Genomic DNA, 25,021 nt, shown 5'->3' on the forward strand with positions numbered 1-25,021 from the left:
ATGCACGAGGAACAAAATAGGCAAAAAAATGATTTTTTCCAAACTTCATCTTTCTTTAAAAAATAAACAAAGCAAAATTGGCTGTAATTCTTCAAGGAATTATCATCAGTTATCCCTTATCTACCGTTTAGAACATTAAAAAACCTGTAGAATATTTTTCATATTTTTTTCCCTATTAACTGCGGTATTATGTATAAAAGCATTTTAGGAATTATTACCATTTATTTCATTCACGAATTTTCTATTAACAACTTTAGCTTACCTAAACATATCTTAGTTTACCGTGAGTTTGGCCCTGCTTATTTTACAAAAGTAGCAAAACTTACAATGGCAGTAGAATTGGCAACGCTGTTATCCTATATCCGTACACTGCCATCTCAACGTGACTTTATCTATAATAGTTTAGTAAGCATCAGCATAAAAAAACCAAAAACAAAAAAAAAACGAGAAGAACATAGTAAGTGTGTATAGTGTTTGTGTTTAAATAGAATAGTACAATGTTTTGTTACATCCAAAATTATTTTTATTTTGTTTTTATAGAATTTTATTTTATTTTATAGGATTTTATTTTGTTTTGTTTTATATTGTTTAAGTGTTTTGTTTATTTTATTTAATGGGACAGTATGGCTCTTGGCGAACACCCATTTAAAAAGTGACGCGCCACAAGACATACCTCTCGGGTGGTGGGGAAACTGTCTTAAAATTTGTTTTAAAAAAAATTCATTGTGTAACTCTTTAAGGACGGGTCACGTCAAAAGACGTTTTAGCGTAACTTCCGCGACAGCCTGGTGGCATCAGTAAGCTTTCTGCAAAATTACTTGTTTTTTATAGCTTTTTGTTTGTGTCATTCTGTATTTTTAGGAGACTGTATGGAATAAGCCACATAATATTTATTTATAGGTTTAATTTACTGATTTTTCGATCACTATATAAAGAGATCGTTTTCAAATATACAAGTGATAGTAATATTTATTTTTCTATGGCTTTTTGCTTGCCGTTCTGTATATTTAGAAATAATGGTGGGAATAAGTAACAATATATTTAATTCAAATGTTTAATTTACTGACGTTTCGATGTCTATATAAAGAGATCGTTTTCAAATATACAAATGATAGCAATATTTATTTTTCTGTGGCTTTTTGCTTGTGGCATTCCGTATTTTTAGGGAGAATGTTGGATTTACATTCCGAAGATCCGAATTTACATGTTTATTTTACTGACGTTTCGATCTCTAGTACAGAGACCGTTTTTAAAGTTAAGAAAAAAAAAGAAAATAATATAAGAATATATAAATATATAATAATAAACAAATAAAATAAATATAACTATAATTTATATCTTTGAAAACGGTCTTTGGATATAGAGATGGAAACTTCAGTAAAAACCTGCAGATAAATATATTGTGGCCTATTTTGAACAATAATATTTAAACAATATAATATAATTAACGTTGAAATAAAAGTGAGTGTACGCCACTGGATTTTCATACGTCTTTCCCCACTTCTACGCCTTCAAACGATGACTCACTCTCCCAAATAGTGAAATTAGAGTATACGAGGACTTGTTGATAGCAACTCAGTAGCAGCTCAGCTCAGTCAAAGACAGATAGATTATCTGAAGGTGGGCTATTGTCTTTTCCAGAGTTTACCTTTTGTGCATCATTTTTTTTTTAGAAAGAAATTTCTATTTATACTGTAAACAATTTTTTTAATGTAATTGTACAGAATACAGTATAGTTATTAATTGCTTATTACCATATGGTTGTGAAGTTATTTTCTTGTGGCATTTTTATATTATGTACTATGTTTAATGGGAATTAACCACAATTTTATTTGAAAATACGTTTATTTTGACGTTTCGATTTCCACTTTGAAAATTATTTTAGAACTGGTAGTTTGTTTAGGCCACTATAATTTCTTGAGTCTTCCTGTTTATCATTTTTTAAACGGGTAGTAAAATACTTTATTTTTATCCTTATTTGGAGCTTATTTGGCATTCCGTCCTCTCCACGTGCTTTTCTATTATTTCATTTTTTTAGTAATTCCGCTATTTTTTTTTTTCGTTATGCAGTTTTTTCTCCGTTATTATTGACGTTGTGGATAGTTCGTTTTATTATTCGCCTTTAAAAAAATATCGATTGTAAGTAGTTCCTCCATGTTTCATTCTGAATGCGTTTTATTTTTATTTGTTTATTCATTTCATTTCAAAAATTTCTTTCTGAATTCCTTAGAAGCTATGTTCCATAAATAGGGAAAATTGCCCATTACACCCCTTTACATTCCTGTTCATTACCATTCTTTCCTCGACTGCTTCTATATTCCTGAGCTTGCTCCAGCTTTTTTCAACAATTAATTTGATAAGTATATCCTGTTATTTGTTACAGCGTAATCTATCATAAGTTTTTATCGGTTGTTGCCTAAATAGATGCCTAAACGGAGATAATACACCTAAAAACTGGAAAGAAGGATGGATTACACCGATCCTTAAAAAAGGGGATAAGACAGACTGCAAAAACTACCACTGCATCTCAGTTACCAACACTCTCAGTAGATTGTACGGAAAAGTTATGAAAACGATAGTCGAAATCGAGTACGAACTACTTGAGCTAAAACAGCAAGCAGGATTTTGAGCTGGACGATCTTGCATCGACCACATCTACATTTTAACCCAACTAAATGAAAAAATAATGGCTAGGGATAGACCAACTTATCTATTATTTGTTTACTTAACTAATGCTTATGATACAATACCAATATGTAGACTATGGCAAGTACTGGAAAGCTCATCTCTTAATAGTACACTTGTGGAAGCAATACAAATATTCTAAAATGATCTTCAATCAAAAATAAAGATTAACAACCAGTTCTTCGAGAATTTTAGGGTAAACAAGAGACTAAGACAAGGCTGCAGTCTACCTCCAACACTCTTTAAAGTCTACCTGAGTGAAGAACTGAAGAAATGGAGCAGATCTTGTTTTGGAATAGGTATACAATTAAACGACGAAACAACCCTATATACGCTACATTTCGCGGACGATCAAGTAGTCATCGCACAGGAGCAGGAAGATCTGCAACTTATTAAGAGAACGGAACAGAAACTCCTTATTCTGGAAATTGATTTTTCGTGTAGATCAGCAAGTATATCGTGAATGATACATGTAACAAATAAAGAATAAGACAAATCATGGAGAGAACAATCACAATGATACCACCAAGAGAAGAAATACAGCAAAAACTGCGTATTTGGTACGGACATGTACAGAGAATGACAACCATCACCGACGGTAGTATTAGATTTTCCACAAGGAAACTAAGTTCCTGTATTTGGCTGTATACCATATATTAAAAAAAAAATCCCAATAAAATCTTTTATAAAAAGGTATATAAAAACCCATTTGGGCTATGTTAAATTGACAAAACGTTTTCGGAATAAGTATTCCATCATCAGTGTCAGGTTAGTGTCATCAGTGTCAATAACCTGACACTGATGATGGAATACTTATTCCGAAAACGTTTTGTCAATTTAACATAGCCCAAATGGGTTTTTTATATACCTTTTTATAAAGGAATTTTTTTATATTAGATTTTCAGCCAACTGAGCGAAAAAGCGAGGAAGGCTGAAAACAACATGGCTTAACGGAGTCCAAAAGGCAATGTCAGAGAGAGAGATCTACGACCAGGAGACTGGGTCGATAGACGTGAATGAAGACTGGGAAACGGAAGACGCAGGATGGTATAAACAGGACATTTAATATAATAACAAAAAAATTTCTGGATTCACCTTATCGTATCGCCAATATACCAATGTATAAATCAATTGGCGATACTTCTCTATGCAACTACATCTTAAACTCTCGAAAGAGGATTGGTAAATATAATAAATTGTGATGCTACGTTTTTATAAGCTACTATTTACACCAGCATAACTTCTAGATGCCATTACTTATTTAACGATGTATTAATTACGTATGCTTACATCTTAAATACAATTACCGACTTGATACCGAAATACCGACAACTAAATTATTGATTAACAATTGACCTCCATTGCTCATCTGTTTACCATTTTATAACATATCGGCCTATGACAAATCTACCCGTTTACTAGGCCACATAATATTTGTATAAAAATGCTGAATCTTCAAGGTTGAGCTTAAAGTGTAACAAAAGTATTTTGAAACTTGAGACGCATGTTAACATTATGTGTGCCCTAGATTTCTGATTGAAAACAATTTATGTAATTTATAATGAGTGTTATTTATACGGTAAAGTATTTTTTCGGGTTTTTTATAAACCTCAATATCTTTGGAATATGTCGTTTTATATATTGCAGCCGTTAATTTCCAAAATTTCGAGCCAGTATAATGTCTTCAGTTTTTTGTAGTTTATCTAAAATTTCAAAATTATGATTACATTCATAAATTTCGGGAAAAAAGTGTTTAGAATATGTGCAGTTGACTTTTTCACTGAAAACACTAATTCTATGATCAGGTATCCATTTTTTTTTAAATTTATTTGGTATATATTTACTTTTGGCTTGAACTTAGTCTTGTAGTATGAGGTGTGTTCAGTTTAAACTCATCTTTGGTCTAGAAAAAATGTCTTGAAAAATATATCAACAATATTATCTTACTACTACAATTAAGGCACATATCCTATTGCTTCACGAACTGATGTATAAAAAACTCTGAAAAACTCAAGCTGAAGAATTGTTTACTGCATGTTGTATTTCTTCGTCCGACTGAAAACGATTACCTTTTAACGCCTTTTTCAGTCGCCCAAATGTGTGATAAATCGGGACTATAAGGTGGATGCTCTAATATCTTCCATTTCTTTCGTTGTAGATTTTCTTTCACTTATTTCGCAACATGAGGCCAAGCATTATGCAGAAGAATCACACAACGAACCTAACTGAACGTTTTCATCTTAATTACAAAATGGAGCTTGTTCAAAGTTTCATTATACAGATTTGCGTTGATAAGCACTATAGGTCCTGTAAACTCTATGAGCAAAGGGTCCTTCATAGTCGAAAAAAATGTTAGCATAACCTTGCCTGCAGAAGGTTTAAATTTAAATTTTTTGGTGGAAGAGAATTTACATGTTTCTATTACGTCAATGACAGCTTACTAGATGGTTCAAATATTGACACTAAAATTAGTCGCCAGCAATAAGAACAAATTCATTACCGTTTTGATTGTATTCCGTGAGATGTTGCAAAGAATAAACCCGTTCGCAAGCTGTTAAAGTTTTAACATATTCCCAATAATCCCTCATTATTCTGTTACAATTATTAATAAGACACGTAAATGTATTCTATTATATTCGATGTATCTCATCCTAAATCAAACGAGTTTTTGTCTCGTCCGACTCCCGCTAAAACAGGTTGCTTATTTTAATATTCAACACACTTGGATATTATATTTTACCACCTCTCCCTTTCAATATAAAAAACTATCATTTTTACGACCACATCTATCAACCGCCTCGCTAATTCGTTACAAAAAACAAGTTCTTTATCTACCTAGAACTGGGTCAACAATTTCAGAACTCGTAAAGGGGTCATAAACCTTTAGTTTTATTGTTTTTATGCAGTTTCTTCGTAATGTATAAAAAGTGGATTTTTAGAACCCACTGTTTGGGACATGGAAAGTTCGTTAAATTCGTTATAACCGTTGAAAGATTGCGTTTGTTTTTCCCTATAAAAGGTTAAATCAAAGCGGCATTCAGAGGCATCGTGCTCGGCACTCATGGCAAACAGTAGTAACACTCAAGATTTCGTTATATGATGTCCCTATTACATCATTGCGAGTTTCGTATTGAAAGGTATAACCTGTTATTGTTTTAAAATAATTTTTTTCTTAGCGGTGCTTCGATTTACAATAAGTTGTTTAAAATTTTGCTGATCCCAAGTTGCAATATAATAAGCATGCCGGTTTTCGGAATGAAACGTTTCAAGTGAGTGTCGTAAAGTTTTATTTTTCATTAGAAGGGGTTTTTGCCATCTCAATATCGTAAGTCAAATTTTTTTTATTTCTTTTTTTCAATATTTTATTTGGCCCAATGGAGAAAAAACACCTCAAAGACAATAAATTTCGTTAGAAACGAAAGTTGCAATTTAAGATCGCTTGAAGATTAATGAAGTTGCTATAAGAAAATCTATAATTTCTGGCACAATATTAAGCGCCAAGTTTTCATCTTACTCAAGTGATGTATTATTAGAAAGAACATAAAGGAAAAAGCTCTTCAGTTTTATGAGTTAATGAAACAGCCAGAGCCACCTTTCAACTTCACTTCCCAAGCTGGTAAAGAATTTTCAGCTATCAAAGGATGGCTAACCGGGTTTGTAAAAAGAAATGCACATGAAGCAGCAGCAAAAATAATTCCACAGGAGCTAGCGAAAATTATTGAAGATGGGGACTATTGTGCAGATCAAGTATTTAACGCTGATGAAACGGGACTGTATTGGAAAAAATGCCTAACCGTACTTTCATCGGACATAAAGCAAGTAAAGATCGAGTAAAATTATTACTTTGTAGCAATGCATCAAGAGAGCGGATGTTGAAACCGTTCTTAATAAATAAATCTCTTAGACCACGTCCTTTAAAAGTTAAAGATTTAAAACAACTGCCAGTGTATTGGATGGCTAACAAAAAAGCCTGAGTGACAGCTATTTTTACAGAATGGTTTAATAATTGCTTCGTACCAGAAGTAGAAGCCTATATGAAGGAAAAATCTCTCGATTTTAAAGTTTTATTTAATTATTGACAATGCAGCAGGTTATCCACACTTAGAACATCCAAACGTTCAAATATAATTTTTTCCGACTAATACAACAAGGCTTATTCAGCCATTAGATCAAGGCATAATTGCAACGTTTAAAAAATATTACATAAAGGCAACCTACAAATCCATCGTGAGTAAACTATAAAATGAGTACTTAACAGTAAAAGACGTGTGGAGGCAATTTTCTATTTTTGATTGTTTAATTCATGTTGCATCAGCTTCCGCTCAAATAAGACCAAGAAATTAAAATGCCTATTGGAAAAAGGTTTGGCCAGCATGTGTAACAAGCAGTGCAACCATTCAAACATCGACACTACCAGATGACATAATTAATTTGACGCATGAAATTTTCGGAAATGGTTTGAATACCTTTAGCCACGATGATTTAGATGAATTGCTTGTGGATGATGCATTAAGTGATCATAATATAATTGATCAAACTTTAGATCTAAATTTAGATGGCTTCGTGAGTCTCGAAGATGGTAATGATGAGGAAGAAAAAACAACCCCCTCCCTCACTGCCAAATTAATTCGAGATCTTCAACTTTGCAGTTAATTAGAAAATCATTTTTTATTAATGACCCCAATTCTAAACGAGCCTTTAAATTACAACGTGAGCTGCAGAACTGCATGTCAGGATATAGCGAGCTACTGTCAACGCCACTTAAGTTGGCGAGGCGCACAAACCCAAAATTGAAGTCCGCTTAGGGTGGATTAGGTGGTTGTCATCAGTCTCCTCCCAGTAGTCAGGTGCGTAACACAAAAGTGAAGTGCGGCTGTTATTTTTCAGACTTCTTATTATTTTGGATAGTTAAGTGTGTTTGTGGCAGTTTCTTTAAATGATGGCGTTAGAAAGTAATAGAAAGACTAATTCTGTTATTAATGGACAATCTCGTGGGATCATATATAATGTGTTTAATTATTTCAAAAATTTTAAGCTCGAAGCAGATACCTTGAAAACTATGACAGAAACAACAGCTAAAGCAACAGGTAAATTTGTACAATAAATTAATTTTAATTCGCTATCAAATGAACTGAAAATAATCGAGAGTTTTTAACTTTGCCTTTATATTTTATTAGTCATATCTGCTTAATTCACTCACTTTTAGTTGTATAACGTACTTTCGTGGTTGTATCATATGGTATTCTTCTTTTTTATGTGTCGTGCTCGATTATCGAGCGTTGGCTATAGTAATTTTGTTGACGGCAGCTCGGAAAAGGGATGCAGAATATCTGTTAAACCATTCTCTCAGGTTTCTAAGCCATGACGTTCTTCTTCGACCTGTCCACTCTTCTTCCGTCTACCTTGTCTTGTATTATTAAGTGGAGTATATTATATCTCTCTTCGTGTCACATAACATGGCCAAAATATTCAAGTTTGCAACGGCATAGCTTTTTAATTAAACATATTTGCAAAAATTTGTGAAATTATAATTATTGTATGTACATCGGTCTTACTCTCGATAATTGAAAGACTTTTTTAACATACTTAAATTATTACACCTATTAGCACATGAATATATTGTGTACTGTCTTTCGGTATGGCAGTAAATATAAACGTTTTTATACTTACATACTAGATAAAATGAATCACTATAGTTACTTTTACAGGAATTTCCATCAGAACAATCGAAAGGATAACAAGAAAATGTTCTTTGAAAAATACCGACAGAAACCAGTTTGCCAGTCGAGGCAAAAAAACAGTAAGGAAATCAATCATAGATTTGCCGGAATACCAAACAAAAGAAATTCGCAGAATAATCTACGATTTTTATAAAACAGACAAATGTCGGGTTACAGTAAAAAAATTTGGATATCACAATTTCACAGACATCTCTAAGGCGACTTCTACGCAAAATGCAATTTCGTTGGAGGAGAACCGAAAACAACCGAAAATTGTTTATAGAAAAAAGTGAAATACGAGCTTTAAGAATAAAATATCTCAGGCAAATCAAACATTTTCGTATTCAAAATAGGCCAATTGTGCATGTTGACGAGACTTACTTATACAGCGGTCATACTTCTTCGAAGAACAGTACTGACAAATCAACAAAGGGATTATTTTCTAGTATTTCCAAAGGTTAACGACTAATAATAGTGCATGCCGGTGGAGACATGGGATTCATTAAGAATGGATTATTAATCTATCTTCAAGTCAGGTACAAAATCAGGGGATTTCCACTCTGAAGTAAATGCACATAATTATGGAAAGTGGTTACAAGAACGTTTAATACCTAATTTACCTGCTAACTCGGTAGTAGTTTTGTACTTGGTACATCGGTAAAACGATGTGACCATATCATTAAGAAGGAAGATGAATACATGGACAGCGAGATAGTGGTTGATAACGCCATGAAAATAGCTCCTATTATTATAAATATTAACAGCGCATCTTCCAGTACAGAGTTTTCTCCTGATGATGAAGATGAAGAAAATTAACCATTAGAAAATTATTTTTAGTTACTATTTTTCTACACTTAATACTCTAGTGTTATAATAAAACCAAAATATCAAAATTAAATAATTACTGTGTTACATTTATTTATACAATACCCTCCATTTAATATGAAAGACAATATCAATGTAGTTTTATTTGTTAATTAAATTCAGGTATAATTATTATTGTGTTTGTATGTTAAATTAAAGAGATATTATAAACCAGTGGCTTTCTATTTAAATTGACTAAAAAAATAATAATTTCATCTCTCTAATGATATAATAAAGCTTGCGAAAAAATATTACTACTTTTTTAATTGTGTAATAATTATTTGAACTATACCATTACGCCACTGAAACTGCTTATCAGAAATAGTAAACCAATAAAAGAATCATGGGGCGTAAACATAATCTATTTCTCAGTGACTTTGTGCGTATTTCGTCGCCAAGTTAACTGGCGTTTGCTGTACATAAAAATTACTAGCATCATCATCGCACAGTTTATTTACTGATTAAATTTTCTAAAGGAAGAGCTACACAAAACGAGAATGAAGTTTGTGAAAATCCATCGCCTTTACCGCAAAAATCTATTGCAGAGACAATTTCTTCTGACGATGAAGATGATTTTGAGCCACTTCGCAAAGGGTGCAAACCATTATCAGATAGCGATAATGATTAAAAATGTAAATGTAAAACTATATATGTACTTATTACTTTCCCATGAAATAAAATTAATTTAGTTTTGAATACAAGTTTTTTTTAAGCTGTTTGTATGAATGAATTTCTTTCAAATATTCGAAGCAATTTATCATGCAGCCTATTTCTTTTAATTTCTGCAAACTTTTTTGTCTTGGTTTTATGTAATTTTAGCTACGGGACGTATCCCTACTTTTTCAAGGCAAGTAATGTCTTTTTTATGTGCGCTTTTCTTTGGATCGTATCCACCGCATAAAACGAGACCTTACTGTATATATATATATATATATATATATATATATATATATATATATATATATATATATATATATATCTTTACCAAATTTTTTTTTGCATTTTAGTCTTGCCAATATCTTTTTTCTTTAAAAAGTTTGCACCTTCTTGGTTAGTAGACCTATTTTAACGACTGCTGATATTCTGCTTTGTTTTATATATTCTGGAAAACTTCGGTTAAAACAAAAGTACTACAAAAAAATAATATATGTTGCAGCTGCGAAGCTGCTCAGTTTTTGTATTTCACTTCTGCTTTTGTTAAACAATCAAACAATAAACGAATAAATGTTCATTTTTAAGCTGTTTGGACACACCCTTAAAAATAAAGATTATGCCAAACGAGGGTTGTAGAAGTAGACTTCAACTTCAAAAGAGTAAATTACCTTCCGTAGTTTAGTAACGCCCTTTGTAAACAATTTTTTAATATATCGTCTGTAAAGGTCTGAAAAGATACAAAATGTGCGGTCGATAATAGTATGTTAGCAGGTTGTGATGAATGAACTATACTTAATCAATACTACATTTTGAACGCGTTTATCATTTGCAATAATGAAATGAAACTCCACACTTTATCTGGTATTGAGATAGAGAGAGAGAGAAAGTTATAAATTCTAATTGTCTATTAAAAACGCTTGCAAAGTGGACAAAATATTTTAATAAGTTTCTATAAACATTCACATTTGAGCTGGATCCACATTTACTTTATTTGCCTTCCTGTATATTTAGTATGTATATTTGGTAGATTTAGATATATCTACTAATGTAAATAAGTTTTAAGAATTATTTTCTTCTGAAATAGAAAAATCTGATGAATTAGGGGAAGATAGCCCTAATTTAGTATAAGCTGGTTGGGAGGTTTTTCTATAAAACTATATAATTTTCCCATTTTTGTTTTCCCTTGAGACCAGATGAAGTCGAAATACTAGAATATTTCGTTTGTGTTTTGTTTGTCGAAGTACTATTTCTTCAATAACGTATTTTACAAACCGATGTTTCTGTACATTGGCAATTGCGAATAATAACCCTTTAACATCATATCGTCTGCAAAACAGTATATCTTTCTCCGAAAGTCACTTAATTATTTGTACTTTTAAATTTTACAGCATTTTCCAAAATAATTACAATATCTTTTGGAGTTTGCTGTGTGATTTACTCAGAAGTATTACTAAAAAATATCAATATTTAAATCTTCGTAGGACTGACTGGTGTGAAATGACTGAAATATTAGTACACCAGGATTCAAAAATTTATATGCACTATCTATATGGTTATTAACCCGAGAGCAATTTTATTTTCCTAAATGCTAAATCTGAAAATGGTTGGCAAGAAGAGCTTACATTTTTTGCTACCGTATATTTTCAGCTGCATATTCTTTGTTTAGCCACGATTCGTCCAGATAATAGAATTTCTTGTTTTTAATTTGTAGTTCTCTTTTTTTTTTTTCGTAAATGTTTTGTCTTCAAATTTTTTTTCTTTTTTTATAAATTTAATTCTACAACATACAGCGCTCCTGAATGTTGCATTCCGCTTTGAAATATTTTTCACTAGTTTTTGCTAACTTTTAACAGCGCCACATGCTTATCGTCGAATTGTGTATGTATATTAATAAATATTATTTCAGAAACAGACGACTTTAAAAAAAAATCTTAAAACACGTCAATTTTAATTTTTGAATGACCATCAACTGATATATATGTGTTGGACATTACGTCATCAGTGTCGGCGTAATGACGATTTTTTTTAAATACAAACCGAGGTTACGCGACAGCTCATTTGAAAGGTCTCCTTATCGTCTTTGCAATGATGTAATCACTTGAATATTTATTTCTACAGGGTTTACCAAAATTATAAACTTTGTTAAGTAACATGGAATTACAATAAATATTCATTCACTGAACTAAAATACACTAAGGAACGCCACTGGGAATAAAACAAAATAGTGTTTTTGTTTTTGTTCCGAAAAAAATACATTGATAACAAACAATGGTATCTACATTATAATCTGAAGCTAATTATTGTAGTAAGTTTTTTCTCAAAAATATTTAAATCAATTTCCAATCTCTGAAAATTTTGAATAACGCTGGGCCCATAACGGTTTCTTAATATTGTTCTGAAGCTATTTTCTTGTGGCATTTTAAATTAATTACTATTTAAATGGGAATAAGCTACAATTAAAGGTTAAAATACGTTTATTGACGTTTCAATTTCCACTTCGGAAATCGTTCTCAAAATACAAAATACGTTTATATTTAAATCAATATTGTCATTGACTCGTCTTTATTTATCAATGATCTGTGAATCTGTCAAATAATCAGACGTCAAATTTTTACTCTTCTAGTTTTTTGCCGACATTAATAACAGCATTTACAGAAATGAAACTAACAGAAACATAACGAATCGAGATTTTAATCATGATTGGTTATGGAGATAGAGTGAGGACTCAAGCACAAGTTTGTAATTTATTTAATGCTAAATACCCCAATCGCGAACCAATTACTCAATCAACAGTAAGTAAAATTGAAAAAAAAAGTTAGAGAAACGGGCCCTGTTAAATATCTTCCCAGAAGTGGTAGAAAATCAATATCCGAAGCCAAGAAACTGGACGTGGTACTGGAGTTTTAAGAAAATCCCCATGCCAGTTCTAGGCAGGCCGCACTAGATAATAATGTCCACCAATCAACTGTTGGAAGAGTGTTAAAAATGGAGAAGTGGCATCCATACAAAGTACAGCTGGCCTAGGAGCTATTAGAAGATGACTTTGATAGAAGAATCGAATTCTGCGAGACTGTTATGGAAAAATGTAACATAGATCAGGGTTTCATACAAAAGGTACTTTTTTCTTATGAAGCGTCTTTTATGCTGAACGGTCACGTAAATCGCCAGACATATCGATACTCGGCAAGTTAAAATCCACATTGGCTGGAAGAGTATAGGACATAATATCCCGAGAAGGTGAATGTTTGGACTGGCATTATAAACAATCAAATTGTAAGGCCATATTTTTTTGAGGAAAACTTAACTGCTTCTAGTTATCTAGAATTTCTTCAGGTTATCTGTTGCCACAGCTGAATCAGCTATTTCCAAATAGAAATGATTTGTGGTACCAACATGACGGGGCTCCCCCACAATACGGCGTTGAGGTATGAAATTACCTTAATAACATTTTCCCAGGTAGGTGGATAGGTAGAAGGGGGCCCATCGAATAACCACCAAGGTCTCCAGATTTGACTCCGTTAGACTTTTTTGGTGGCGACATTTAAAGAGCAGAGTGTATCAAAATCGACCGAATAATGTAGAAGTGTGGAAGGAGCGCGTCAGAACGGAAATTGCACAAATAACACCTGAAGTCATCGAAAACGTTAGGAAATAATTTATTGCCCATCTTTCACATTGAAATAATAAATAAAAGATTTTTTTTCTTTTAACATGTTAGCAATAACTCTTTTAGGATCCTGTAATAAAGGTGGCTATCATCTTACGGTTTTAATAACTCTCTAATGTCAGTATTGATAGATTGACATAACGACATTGCTGTAAGTATTTGGTATTGCAGCTCCAAATTAATAACGATAACGTTTCAACATATCAGATGGGAGGATATATTCAATGAGGCGGTAAAATAGAGCAAAATAAAATAAAACAAAATTGAATTAAACTAAAATAATATAAAATAGAATCAAATAGAATAAAATAAAATAAATTGGAAGAAAATAAAGTCAAATAAAATAAAACAAAATAAAATAATATAAAATAGAATCAAATATGTAGAATAAAATAAAATACAGTAAAATAAAACAAAATACAATAAAATAAAATAAGACAAAACAAAATAAAATATAATAAAAAAAAAAGTAAAATTAAATTAAATTAAAATAAAATAAATTAAAATACAATAAAATAAAATAGAGTAAAATAAAATAGAATAACATAGAATAAAATAGATTAAATGGAATAAAATAGGATAAACTAAATAAAATATATTAAAATCAAATCTTAAATTTGACTAATATTAACAGACCCGCAATATGCTAATTCAATTGTTTGGTCTGTCATTTAGTCTGTCTTTTATTTTATTTTTGTATTTTAGTTTATTATCAAATAATACTTTTTTTGTATTGCTTAAGATATCTTTCAAAGAAAATTTATTACACACCATTAATATTTGACAATAAATAAATGTTATTCATTTCTTTTGTGAAAGAAAATAACAGTTACAAAGAAAAGAACAGTTCAACTCTAAAGTATTTGTCGAAATAGTTGGCAGAATTATATTCCAATTAATGCTTTGGGATAAATGTACATTGACCCACAAGAAGTCATTACAGAGACTGTACAAAACTTAAAACTTTGTCACGAAAGATATTCGTGACAATCAAAAACATTTTTGGTGGAGCTATGAGTCTATTTTCAAACTGTTCCTTATGTAATAATTATTCCCCAATTAACGGCTGTGGATGATCTAAATGCATACCGAACGTCATCCAATTTGTAGCGGCATGTAAAAACTTTCCAATTGACAAATAAAATGCGAGTGTTTTTGTAACAAAATCAAAGTGCAATTGTGATTTCGAAGCAGTTGTTAGATACTCTTAATGGTAAGCTAAAAAGTCGCTATTGATACCTAGCTCGGATTTATTTCATTACCCAGATGAATATATGTATATCAAATAAAGGATAGTATTTTAAAATGATAGTTAATATAGGGTATTATGTTGCATTACTTACCTGTTTTTGCTGCTTTTCGTAATGACATTATCTTGGGCGGCTGCTTTTGTTCAACGGTACTCTTATCATTAGTTGGCGTTTTATTTTTATCCTTGCTTTCCTCAACTTCTTCCTCTTCTCCATCACTTCCTGATGGACTAATCAAGGAAATCATGGTTACCACGTCATTTCCTTGCACCGATGTAGTTCTATTAAGTTCCTTTTGGCTCTTCGGATTTTCTTCATTTAGTTTTTCGATTTTCTCATTTTTGACGGAAGGTTTCATCTGAACTTTTTTAAGAGGTTTGTGCTTAGAATGTTTTGTTAAAATTAATTTTGACTTTAAATGCTCGGGTTTGCAGGGAGCTGACAAGGATCTGATTAAGGGCCTTCTGAGCTTTTGACTTTCTTTAACAGCTACTACAGTTGAGTTAAAGGCAGAATTTGTGCGTTTTTGGAACATCTCTCTTTTCGATGCTGCTGTGGCTGGCCGAATTATTACAGAATCTATTGCTTTAACGTCATTTGGAATATTTGTTGAAAGGAAGGTTTCTGGTTTCTGTAATGGGTCATTATCTGTAGGTGGCACAACAATAACGGGACTATTTTGATTACTTTTGTTTTTTGGCACTGGCCATGAGCTGTCTGATGTATTAAATAAAATAGTTCTTTGTTTGGCATTTTTTCGTAACTTAAACGAATGTTTATCATTATTTATAGTTATCAGTGGTTGAATAAATTTTGGCTGTTCATTTATTTTATCTTCTCTTTCGGTAACCTCGTATTCATCATTTTGTTCTTTAGAATTTTGTGCTAGGAAAATTTTAATGTTCGGCTTTTCTTCTTGAGGTTTGGCAGTTTTTCTTAATCTTTCAGCTAAATCTTGTCTTGAGTTTAGTAAAGCTTCCTTGTCTACAGAAATTTGTCTAGTTAAGCTATTTAGTGGTACTCTTCTATTCTCGCTACATTTCTTTATTATTACTGGTTCGTCGTTTACCGTTTCTGGTGTACTTTCTACCCAAGCGTTTTTAATGAAAGGATTTCTAAGGTTTCTATTGTTTAAAGATATTTTAATGCCGATATCATGCTCTGACCACGCCTTGAAGTCATTGATATCTTCAGAAAACTGTTTTTTTAGCGGAGGTCTTCTTGGTGGGTTCGGTGGACTATCACAATTTAAAGATAATTGTCGGAATCCCGAAAGTTTTTTTATACTTGTCATTTTATATGTAGGAGATACATATAGTAGAGTTCCGAGGCTTGCTGTAAGTGTGAAGCGAATATAAAATTTTAGCTTTTAAATCATTTTAAAATTATTGTCAGTATGCCGCAATAAGTTGATAGCTAAAAAGATTTATACCGAAGTTCTTAGCAGACCTGTTAAGTCCAGAGAACCTCAGAATTCTCACAATGTGAAAGCGGATCCACTCGAAAGTAGAACAAATTAAAAACATTTCCATGATATAAATAGGAACCTGGAATGCCAATAGCATATTCAATGCTGGGAAAATGTGCAACAAGATCCAATAAATGAATAGACTTACTATTAATATTCTGGAGATAAGTGAGATGAGATGGCCTAATTCCGGTGCAACTAAAATTGACGAAAAAGTGATATATCACAAAAACATCACTTGAATGGAATCGACATCATAATAAGCATAGTTGTAGAAAAATCCGTGAAAATGTCGTATATTACTCAACACTAACATTCTTCACTAACACTAACATTATCAAACATCTAAGACAAGGATACAAACCGAGGACTAGCCTCTGCAAAAATAAGAAAGGTGAAATCTTTAGCGATATGGACGAAATTAAGAGAACCTGGATGACATATTTTAAGGAATTACTAAACAAAGGGACACAACTACCATTACAACAACAGTGGCAGCAGCAGGCACGACAGGAGGTACAACAACAAGAACTGGGGAAAGATGGAGAAGAAAATGAATTAACTAGACCCCCAACGCTAGAGGAGGTCCAAACGGCAATCCACATACAAAAAAGCCATAAAGCACCGGGAATAGATAAAATACCGGCAGAACTACTCAAGCAAGGAGGAAGGAATTTGACACAACAGATGTACCAGCTAATACGAGAGATATGGATAGAAGAAGAAATTCCCCAACAATGGAAGAAAAGTATAATCTGCCCTATTCATAAAAAAGGAGACAAACTGTTGTGTCAGAATTATAGAGGCATCTCTTTACTTTGTTCGGGATACAAAATACTCACAAACATCATTAATCGAAGACTACAACCTCTCACGGAAAAAATCATCGGGGAATATCAAGCAGGGTTTAGGCAAAATAGATCTACCATTGACCAACTATTTACAGTTAAACAAATACTAGCCAAAGCATGGGAATATGACATGGACGTTTACAATCTCTTTGTAGATTTTAAACAAGCCTATGATTCAATAGATAGAACAATTCTACCTAATATACTGAAAGAATTTGGCATACCATCAAAATTAATACGACTAGTGCAAATGACAATGACAGAAACAGAAGCACAGGTATGTATTCAGGGACAGATCACTGATGCGTTTACGATAACGCAAGGACTGAAACAAGGCGACGGACTAGCTCCAACGCTCTTTAATCTTGTTCTGGAATATGTAATTAGACGGTTGACGGTGAGCGGAAATAACATACTTACAAACAAGTCTACCCAATTAGCAGCATACGCAGATGACATAAACATAATGAGCAGAACAATGAATGCAGCGGAAGAAACCTACGTTGAGTTGAAACAGAGTGCAGAAGCAGTAGGGCTAGCAATAAATACAAATAAAACAAAACTACTCATACAAACCAGATCAAATAGACCGGTGCAACAACACTTTATTGACGATATAGAACATGTAAATAGATTCACATACCTAGGAATGGATCTGGTCGCAAGCAATGAAGAAGAACCGGAAATAAATAGAAGACTTGTGCTGGCAAATAAAGCCTATTTCGCGATGGGCCACATATTCAAATCGCGAGACGTACACCGGAAAACAAAACTCCGGGTCTATAAAACAATAATCAGGCCCATAGTAAGTTATGGTTGCGAAACATGGGTGGTGACACAGAAATCTGCCAATGCATTAGATGTGTTTGAAAGAAAAATATTACGTAGGATCCTGGGCCCAATAAGTGAAAACAACAACTGGCGAATTAGGTACAATAGAGAAATATACGAGCAATATAGCGAACCACCTCTAGCACAACATACTAAACTGCAGAGATTACGATGGGCAGGGCACGTGGTCCGCATGCATGAGAATAGAATCCCCAGAAAATTATTAAATGCAAGAATGCAGGGAAAAAGACCTGTTGGAAGACCTAAAAAGAGATGGGAAGATGAAGTCGATGAGGATGCCAGGAACTGCCTGGGAACGCGTTCATGGAAAAGAACAGCGGTAAATAGAGATGGTTGGAGAAGCCTGTTGAAGGAGGCCAAGGCCCGATTTGGGCTGTAGCGCCATTGGATGGATGGATGGAACATTCTTCAGGTCTGTATGCCACCAAATCAGCTAAACCTAATACTGAAATTTAACATTTTTATAGAGATCTGCAGACTTTAGGGCACCTTGCACAAAAACTAAATAACAATAAAAATTGGAGATCCCAATACAAAAGTAGAAAAGGTAGAATTGTAAACATGATTGGGATACATGGATTACGCGAATGAAATAGGGAGGCGACAGACCTTCAATTCGGTTAGAAGAACATATTATAGCTATTGTGAGTACATAATTTAAATTACCAGCTTGCAGACTGATAAATAAATTAGATAGATTACACCAAGACTAATTATAGATCCTTAAATACTCGTAGTATAAAGGTAGCCAAATTTAAAACCAAAGATAATAAAACAGCACAAGGAACACTCCAGACATGAGCTAACTTAAGGAAATGGAAACAAACCAAAAGATAACACAACCAAATTTAAAGAGTTTAAGAAGTACTTAAAACGGAAAAATATAAATTGAAACACGAGAATAGTCCCATGGTCATAGCAAATTATGGAGTGAATTAATAATTATAATTCTAAAGGTAAAGACAGCTTCAAAAGTCCAAAACCACTAGGAATGAAATCTTGAATGAAATATTAATTAGAAATTATGAATTTGAGACAAACATTCAAAAACAAAATAAATATAACGGAATACATAAACTTATCAAAAGAAAAATGGTTTGGAGAAAAATTTGCACCGAAAATAGTTTACCACTTTTAACATTAGAAATGTAATACGCGTTTAAAAATATGAATTGTGGAACAATTTTTAAACCCATAATGTTTATGACGAAATTAAGATTTTTTGGAAAAAAAATAACTAAGAGCTACTATCAAAATTGTTAATAACGTATAAAAGACAGGCAGAATTCCATAAAATAGGCTGACTTCTGCGTTCTCAACGTTTGTCCCGTTACCAAAATCTAATAATGCAAAAAAATGTAACGACTTTCGAGTGCTAAGTCACATGTAACTAAAGCTAAATCGCTAAATGAACGAGGAAGAGTAAACTATGGCCGAAGAAGAAGCAGACGAAGTAGACATCGAAATCTCAAAAGAGTCAACAATAGAGGAGCAGAAATGGAAAAGCCCTGATAAAGACTAAATTAAATTTGACGATTTGATTTGATTAAAAAGAAAGAACTAATGATAGCACGAAAAATCCGAGGAAAGCGAAATGTGGGAAGACGAAGAATATCCTGGCTTAAGAACTTAAGGGAATGGTTTGAATGCAGTAGTGCAGAACTTTTCATAGCTGCAATCAACAGAGTCCGCATAGCCATGATGATTTCCAACCTTCGATAGAAGATGGAACTTAAAGAAGAAGAAGAATGATAGCACTGAAAAAATTAAAAATCCCTCAGAAACTCAAAAAATTAATAAATGCCACAATGCTATCAAAATACCTAAAGTCGCAAATAGAGAAGATAGATGAACTCATCATAAATATTGGGGTAAAATAAGGATATCCATAACAACAACACTGTTTAATCTAAGGGAACCTAAGAACAAGAGGTGGGAAAATAATCGCTTACGTAGGCGATATTGTTATTACTGCAAAGTATAGAAATATAATGAAAGAAATGCTAGAATAAATAAAAGAGAAAGGGGAGACGATGGGACTCAGATTGAATCAAAAAAGACAAAAATATTGCGATTAGGGAAAGAACCAATTAAAGAAGATCAGTTTAGAGTTGGTCAAAATTTTCCCACGTAGTAGTTAATAATTCTTGCAGTTGTTAAACGTTAGCTGCCATTACATCTGATAATCTCACTCTTCTGTAAAAGTTATCCCACATAATAATGTTCAAAAGGCTGCATACAGATCAATTTAATACTTGTATATTTACCACTTAAAAGTATTCTGTAAATATATTAGCGAGGTGGGGATGTCTGTTATCATACATGAATAAAACGTGATGACATGTGCTTCTAAAAGTTTTATAATTCTCTCTAACAGTATCAATTCCACATATTCCACTAAATATGTATTATCTTACAGCATGACACACCCTTCTCCGTTGAAGATCTTATGTTGCAAGTAAAATACCTCTCGCCATATATTCTGTAAACAAATCTTCTTAAACGGTCTGAGATAAATAAGCAAAATCTGGATTCATCTCTGAAAAGTACATTACTTGGATCTTCAACATTCCAGTTGGCATGTTGGCATCTTTTCTACTAATATTAACCTCGCTACTCGGTGTTCCCTATCTAGGTTTTGTTAAAGCTATCTTGATTTTGCATGTCTTCTAGCCTTCTAGCTTTTAACCTCAAAAATTTATTTTACTGCTTGTGTAGTAGCCAAGCAGACCCATTACAATTACTTTTTTACTCATTTACCCATTTTTTTATCATACTCTCCGACAGAACGGAGATACCAAGGGACCGGCATACCAATATTACAATTCCGATTTTTAAGAAAGGTTAAAGAACATGTCCGATACACTATAGAAGAATAAATCTCATAAATACGGCAATGAAGCTATTTACCACTAGAGATCGGGGAAGAAAAGGGAAAAGATAGGTCGATGACGGACCCACTATTCATTATGAAACAAGTGAAAAAAATAGATAGAATATAACAAGCCAGGATATTTATGCTTCATGGATCTAACAAAATCACAAATAATGGAAGATGTGGATTCGCTACGACTAGGATACATCGAACATAGCAGAATTCGTATAGTATGTCATTCGAACGACGCAGCCCTAAATATAGAGATTAGGGAAACTTTTGGGAAACACAACTTCACATATACCAAGCATGCCATCAGTCCATATCCATGACCAAATCAGAAACCTAAGAGGGCATATAAATAAGGCCGCAGTCATATCTGGATGTTTAAGAGCTGTTCTCTGGAATAACCCATATATGCGAATAGACAGCAAAGTTAAAATTTATAAAACCTTTATCCGACCCGTGATGACCTATGGAATAGAATTACGGGAAGACACCAATAAAGCCTAAAGTAATACACTTATTATATACTATGAAACAAATATTTAGGCACTTTAATAAATGCAATTAAAATATAGACTTATAGATTCAACACCAAAACAATACTCGATCTTAACGAAAAACATTGAAGAAGATAAAAATATCACAGTCAGTGACACAGGCGCTGAAACACGGATCCTTACAAATGCATCTACAACAAAATTAAAGGCTTTTGAAATGTGTCTCTGCAGAAAGGTACTCAGGGTTCTCTGGAAGGATTATATAACCAATAAAGAAGTCGTAAGAATATATAACGACATAAAAGTCTTTAAAATAGTTCAAAAACGCTTATGAAGGATTATAAATAAAAGGGTCTCCTGGATGGAGAACCTGATGATATGGTTTCAAACCAGCACTACAGAGCTTCTCCACGCTGCCGCCAATAAATAGCCATGATGATCGCCAACATTCGGTAATGAATCTCCACTCACTCCCACTTTTTTAATATAGACCAGACATACTTAAAGAACGTAATACTCTTATATGCAGAAGAACTGATGTTTGTTCTCCAAACTAAAGATAAACTAGGAAAGGAATATGTAAATTACAAAGTATGTGTGAGACTAGAAGATATTAGAAGTTTGTACCAGACTTGATAGAATCTTCTTAATGTACCTATTCGTGCAGAAGGTTGGTAAGGGTCATGGTAATCTTTATTTTGTCTGCACCGATGTGTTGAATCAGGTTTTAAGGTTCTTTAACCAGGTTCGAAATATTTTTCCTGCAGGATGAAGATAATTTAAGCGCAATAACTATTATCTTTAACAACATATACAACTCTGGTGAGATACCTACAGAATGGCTACTATCGACCTTTGTTCCGCTACCAAAAACCAAGAACCCCAAACACTGTAATGATTATAGATTAATCAGCTTAATGTCACAATTATTAAAAACATTTTTAAAGGTTATTCATGCAAGAATATTCTGAAAGTGTGAAGCGGATACGATTAATAGACAGTTTGGCTTTCGTAATGGCTTCGGAACAGTAGAAAGTGTGTATAGTTTCACAATTGTTGCTCAAAAATGTCGAGACCAATAAAAAGATCGTTTCGTCGCATTTATAGACTATGAGAAAGCTTTCGACAAAGTTAACAATAAGATTCTCATGGAATGTCTAAAGCGAAAAGGACTCGACAGAAATGATATTTAGTGAGAAATCTCTATTGGAACCAACAGGTTGTGGTAACCATAGATGGAAATATGTAGATCAATGAGACAACATTATGTACTTTCACCATTACTTTTTAATATATACTACGAAGAGTTGTTTACACAATAATTTGAAAACTGTACAGAAGGATCAAGATAAATGGTGAAAACATAAATAACATTCGTTATGCCGACGATACAGTCATTATCGCTGAAAGTGAAAAAGACCTGCAGACACTACTAAACACAATTTGTGGTACTGGGGAACAGTTTGGTTTAACATTAAATATAAATAAAACAAAAACCAGGGTTATCAGGAAGAGGGGTAAAGTCATAACAAGGATCCAGATAAAAAATGAAGATATTGAACAAGTGGACAAAATGAAATGCTTAGCAGTCTAGATTACTGAAAATCTAAATCTGAAATCAGAAATTCGATCAAGAATAGAGCAATCGAGAATGGTCTTTTTAAAGATGACGAAATTTCTGAGTAACCAAAGACTCAATCTGCAAATCCGATATTGGATGGTAAGATATTATATCCACACTATTCTTCTTTATGGTACCGAAGTTTGGACTGTTAATGGTCACTTAATGCGAAAACTGAAAGATTTTGGGATGTGGATTTTTAGAAGAATTTTAAAAATACCATAGACGGATCATATTACGAACGAAATGGTGTTGCACAGAATGGGAAGAGACAGCGAACTTTTCTTCTTTTTAGAGTGCCGTCTTCCTAGAGGTTGGCAATCATAATGGCTATTTTTGTTTTTGAGCTTGCTGCTTTAAACAAATCAATCGATCTGCATTGATACCAATCACGTAGATTCTTCAACCATGAGTTCTGCCTTCGACCAACATATCTTCTTCCTTGAATCTTTCCCTGTATGATGTTTTCTTTACCAACCCTCCCCAGTACTTCTTTATTTGTAATTCTATCAGTCCATGATATTTTTAAGACTCTGCGGTATAACCAGAGTTCGAAAGCCTCGATTCTTTGTAAATTGCATTTTTTTAATGTCCAAGTTTCAGCTCCATATAATAATATTGAAAATATATAACAGCGAATGGTACCTAGTCTGATCTCCAAATTTAGATTTTTGCACGTTAGGAGTGGCTTCATTCGTATAAATGCTGATCTGGCTATCTCTATTCGCCTGTTTATTTCTGCATTACGATCATTGGTTTCATTGACCAAAGTTCCCAAGTACTGATATTTTTCTACTTGTTTTATCACGTTACCATTGATTGTCAATAGGTAATGTATATTTTGTGGTCTTTTTGTAATTAGAGAACTTTTGACCACCAAAAAAAGGAGAAAGACAGCATATTTGGAGCACATACTTATAAATGATAAGTACAAGTTGTGGCAGCTGATTATGAAGGGTAAAATCGAAAGAAAGAGGGGTCCTGGTAGACGACAAATATCCTGGCTGAAAAACATTCGCGACTGGACCGGTTTAAACACACAGACGTTTTTAACAAAACCAGAAGATTGAGACGAGTTTGCAATGGTTATAGCCAACATTCAGTAGTGGAGTCGGCACAAGAAGAAGATTATGTATATATATATATATATATATATATATATATATACATAATCTTATATATATATATATATATATATATATATATATATATATATGAATGATAGGTAAGTATAGAAATTGTTGGAGTCGAAAACATTCAAATTATGGATGAAAGCATATTACTGCTAAAAGCTATTAGATATAAAGGTGCAGAAAGGAGAAGATTGGGGTGTTTAAGAAAACGATTAAAACCGTGACAGGCAATGGGGGCTAATACGCGCAGCGTACTAAGCGTAATACGCGAAGCGAATTAGAAGAACCTTAAAACAAAAGATACACTTATGTGTAATACTGACCTCATTTTAAGTTATGACTGTAGAATTACTGCTTAAAAATGAACAGATTGGTTGTACAAACAAGTTAAAACTTACTAGGTATATAAAATAAATTCTCAATGTCAAATCAGTGTAATTAGATTTTGTTGTATTTAATGTTTATGACCAACTTATCCAAAACTGAAAATTAACTATACCTACATGTTTTAGAAGAAAAAAAAGGAAGTTTTCGAGAAAGATGGGAAACAGCGACAGCAAAGCAAAAAGAACCCTGGAATAACATCATTCATAATTACCACATATCTGCTAAGATATACATAGTGGAAGACATACTTTTTCTGACTCAGCTATTGTTATATAGCTTATTAACTCAAAAATACGACGTTAAACTTAAAAACTAACTAGAACCTAGACTTAAATAGAATATCCAAAAATATTTAAAATAAGAAACAACAAAGCAAATGAAACTAACTGCGATATGCATAATGAAACATCGATATTTATGCAATTACAACTATTTCCTGTATTCAGCTTGGCAAAAAGCTGATCTGGCTTAAACGTATATTAGCTAGGAGA

At 32.7% G+C, this 25,021-nt stretch overlaps 2 protein-coding genes across 3 annotated transcripts in view; one reads left to right on the forward strand and one right to left on the reverse strand.

The window, feature by feature from the left end:
* Positions 1-25,021, forward strand: part of LOC140434779 (cyclic GMP-AMP synthase-like receptor) — a 168,029-nt gene that overhangs the window by 89,154 nt on the left and 53,854 nt on the right. The gene's annotated exons all lie outside the window — the stretch shown is intronic.
* LOC140434777 (uncharacterized) overlaps positions 1-25,021 on the reverse strand; it is a 104,564-nt gene that overhangs the window by 78,920 nt on the left and 623 nt on the right. For both annotated transcript variants that reach the window (XM_072523280.1, XM_072523281.1), the window contains exon 2: positions 14,934-16,175. In XM_072523280.1, the coding sequence (XP_072379381.1) occupies positions 14,934-16,134 (1,201 nt within the window). In that variant the 5' untranslated portion in view covers positions 16,135-16,175. The remainder of the gene's footprint in view (positions 1-14,933; positions 16,176-25,021) is intronic.

This window comes from Diabrotica undecimpunctata, chromosome 2 (genome assembly GCF_040954645.1).
Source record: "Diabrotica undecimpunctata isolate CICGRU chromosome 2, icDiaUnde3, whole genome shotgun sequence".
Classification (NCBI taxonomy): domain Eukaryota; kingdom Metazoa; phylum Arthropoda; class Insecta; order Coleoptera; family Chrysomelidae; genus Diabrotica; species Diabrotica undecimpunctata.